The sequence below is a fragment of the Propithecus coquereli genome, unplaced genomic scaffold (assembly GCF_000956105.1).
Source record: "Propithecus coquereli isolate 6110/MARCELLA unplaced genomic scaffold, Pcoq_1.0 Scaffold19027, whole genome shotgun sequence".
NCBI lineage: Eukaryota > Metazoa > Chordata > Mammalia > Primates > Indriidae > Propithecus > Propithecus coquereli.
In genome coordinates this window covers 1-2,005 of record NW_012143888.1, presented here as the reverse complement: position 1 = coordinate 2,005, position 2,005 = coordinate 1, and the positions used below count along the sequence as shown (strand labels likewise).

The 2,005-nt window shown below is 53.8% G+C and overlaps 1 protein-coding gene across 1 annotated transcript; it reads left to right on the top strand.

The window, feature by feature from the left end:
* The first annotated feature begins 96 nt into the window (after positions 1–96).
* On the top strand, positions 97–1,764 carry LOC105809194 (quinone oxidoreductase PIG3-like). The gene is made up of 2 exons (XM_012642954.1): positions 97–285; positions 1,363–1,764. The coding sequence occupies exons 1-2, from the start codon at positions 148–150 to the stop codon at positions 1,762–1,764; spliced, it is 540 nt and encodes a 179-aa protein (XP_012498408.1). The 5' UTR covers positions 97–147.
* The last annotated feature ends 241 nt before the right edge of the window (positions 1,765–2,005 follow it).

The window sequence follows — 2,005 nt, the reverse complement described above, 5'->3', positions numbered from 1 at the left end:
TCTGCAGGCGACAGGGGACCGCGAAGGCAGGAGGGCGGGGCGGGAGGCTGGGCGGGAGACCAGCGAGGTGGGGCGCTGGCGGCAGGGGGACTGCGCTCAGCGAGGCCCTCGGCCCCCGCCCTGGCCCACTCTGTGTCCGTAGGGAACATGTTGGCCGTGCACTTTGACGAACCCGGAGGACCAGAAAACCTCTACCTGAAGGAGGTGCCGAAGCCGAGCCCGGGGGAGGGCGAAGTCCTCCTAAAGGTGGCGGCCAGCGCCCTGAACCGGGCGGACTTAGTCCAGGTACCCGGGGGCCAGCCGCGACTGGCGCAGGGCGGGACTGCAGCCTCCCTCACCGCAGCCTTCGGCAAACATTGACCAGACGGATGAAGGCGTGACCTAGGGCACTGTTAGTAATACTTTGCAAGACAAGTGTGCTGGGGGCTCTGAGACCTAAGCCCAGTTAGTCCCCTTCCTTTAACAAAACAAAATAAGGTGGTATTTGCAAAACAGAATTCACGCTGTGTTAGTCCATGGTCTGCTCCGGCCTCCCTATAAAGAGAAGGGAATTACCATTTGCAAAGGGTGTGGGGGGCGGGGAGGGACACTGCCGCTATCTCATTTACTCCTCTGGCCACGCTGTTTCCCATTTCTATTCTACAGAAAAAGAGACTGAAGGTTAGAGGTTAAGCAATAAGCCCAAGGCCACAACTCTAGCAATCAGAGGAGCTGTGATTCAAGCTGAGGGGTTTATGGCTCCAAAGTTTAACTCTTTCTACTCTGAGGGTCGCAGAGTTGGCAGGGGACAGTACTCCAAGAATTTTCTTCTGTCTGATATTGACTCACTAAACTGGGCCAGCTGCATCGGTTGGGGCCATTCAGACATGTGCATCAGAATCACCTGGGACACTTTTTCAAAATAAATGTGGGCCCAGGCAAGTGTATTTTGAAAAAGCTCTTCAGGTGGTTCTGGTACATCCCTCTGGTCGAAATTGTCTGCGAACTGAAATGAGTGTACAGACCCTGACACTTGATATATACGAACCATCATTAAGAGTCCACGGTTTTGTTCCTAATCTCATTGCTAATTTACTTTTCGACCTTGAGCCTGGCATCAGGTTCGCCATTTGTAAGACAAAGGGTTTATAGAGGTAAATAGCAAAGGACCCTACCAGGTATGACATCCGCTAATTATGTTAGCTGCAGTCTCTTATTTGAATAAAACAAACTACTTTTCTTCTCCTTTTTCCTGTGTTTAAAAAACCTGACTTCATCCTGAATTTTCTGAGAAAAAGAGGGGCATATTTGAAGGGGGGTCAGAGATGGTGACACACAGATTTCTGATGATGCTTACCACTTAGTGTACCTCTTTCTCTGCAGAGACAAGGCCAGTATGCCCCGCCCCCAGGAGCCAGGACCATTTTGGGACTCGAGGCATCTGGACACGTGGCAGAGCTGGGGCCTGGCTGCCGGGGGCACTGGAAGATTGGGGACCCAGCCATGGCTCTGCTGCCCGGTGGGGGCCAGGCTCAGTATGTCACCATCCCCGAAGGGCTCCTCATGCCTATCCCAGAGGGACTGTCCCTGACCCAGGCTGCAGCCATCCCGGGGGCCTGGCTCACTGCCTTCCAGCTGTTACATCTCGTGGGTGAGGAGACCCCTGTGCTCACTCCAAACAGTGTGGCTCAACTCCATGAATCAGCCACCTCAAACACCAGCAGTCAGCTTCAGCCTGGCAACTTAGCCACACCCAGCCCCAGCACCCTACTGTACCCCCAGTAGTGTCAGGTCCTCAAACCATGTTAGAATGGTTTGATGTTGAGGCTGAGCATCATGGTTAACAGAGAGAAGGCCTGGGAAACACTGGACAGGAGGCCTGTGTACATCTTAGCACTGGAGGCCCAGTAGCAGCCCCAGCTTCTTAAAATCATGCCGAACTGCTCTCTGGAGGCCCCAGTGTAACAGAAGGGGTCAGTCAGTCAACTCGTTTACTCCTCCCCAATCCCACTGAGGCCAGTCAAGA

Coding starts and splice junctions, on each gene's coding strand:
- LOC105809194 (XM_012642954.1), top strand. CDS start 148: ATGTTGGCCGTGCACTTTGACGAACCCGGAGGACCAGAAAACCTCTAC. Junction 286..1,362: donor ACCGGGCGGACTTAGTCCAG/GTACCCGGGGGC, acceptor CTTTCTCTGCAG/AGACAAGGCCAGTATGCCCC.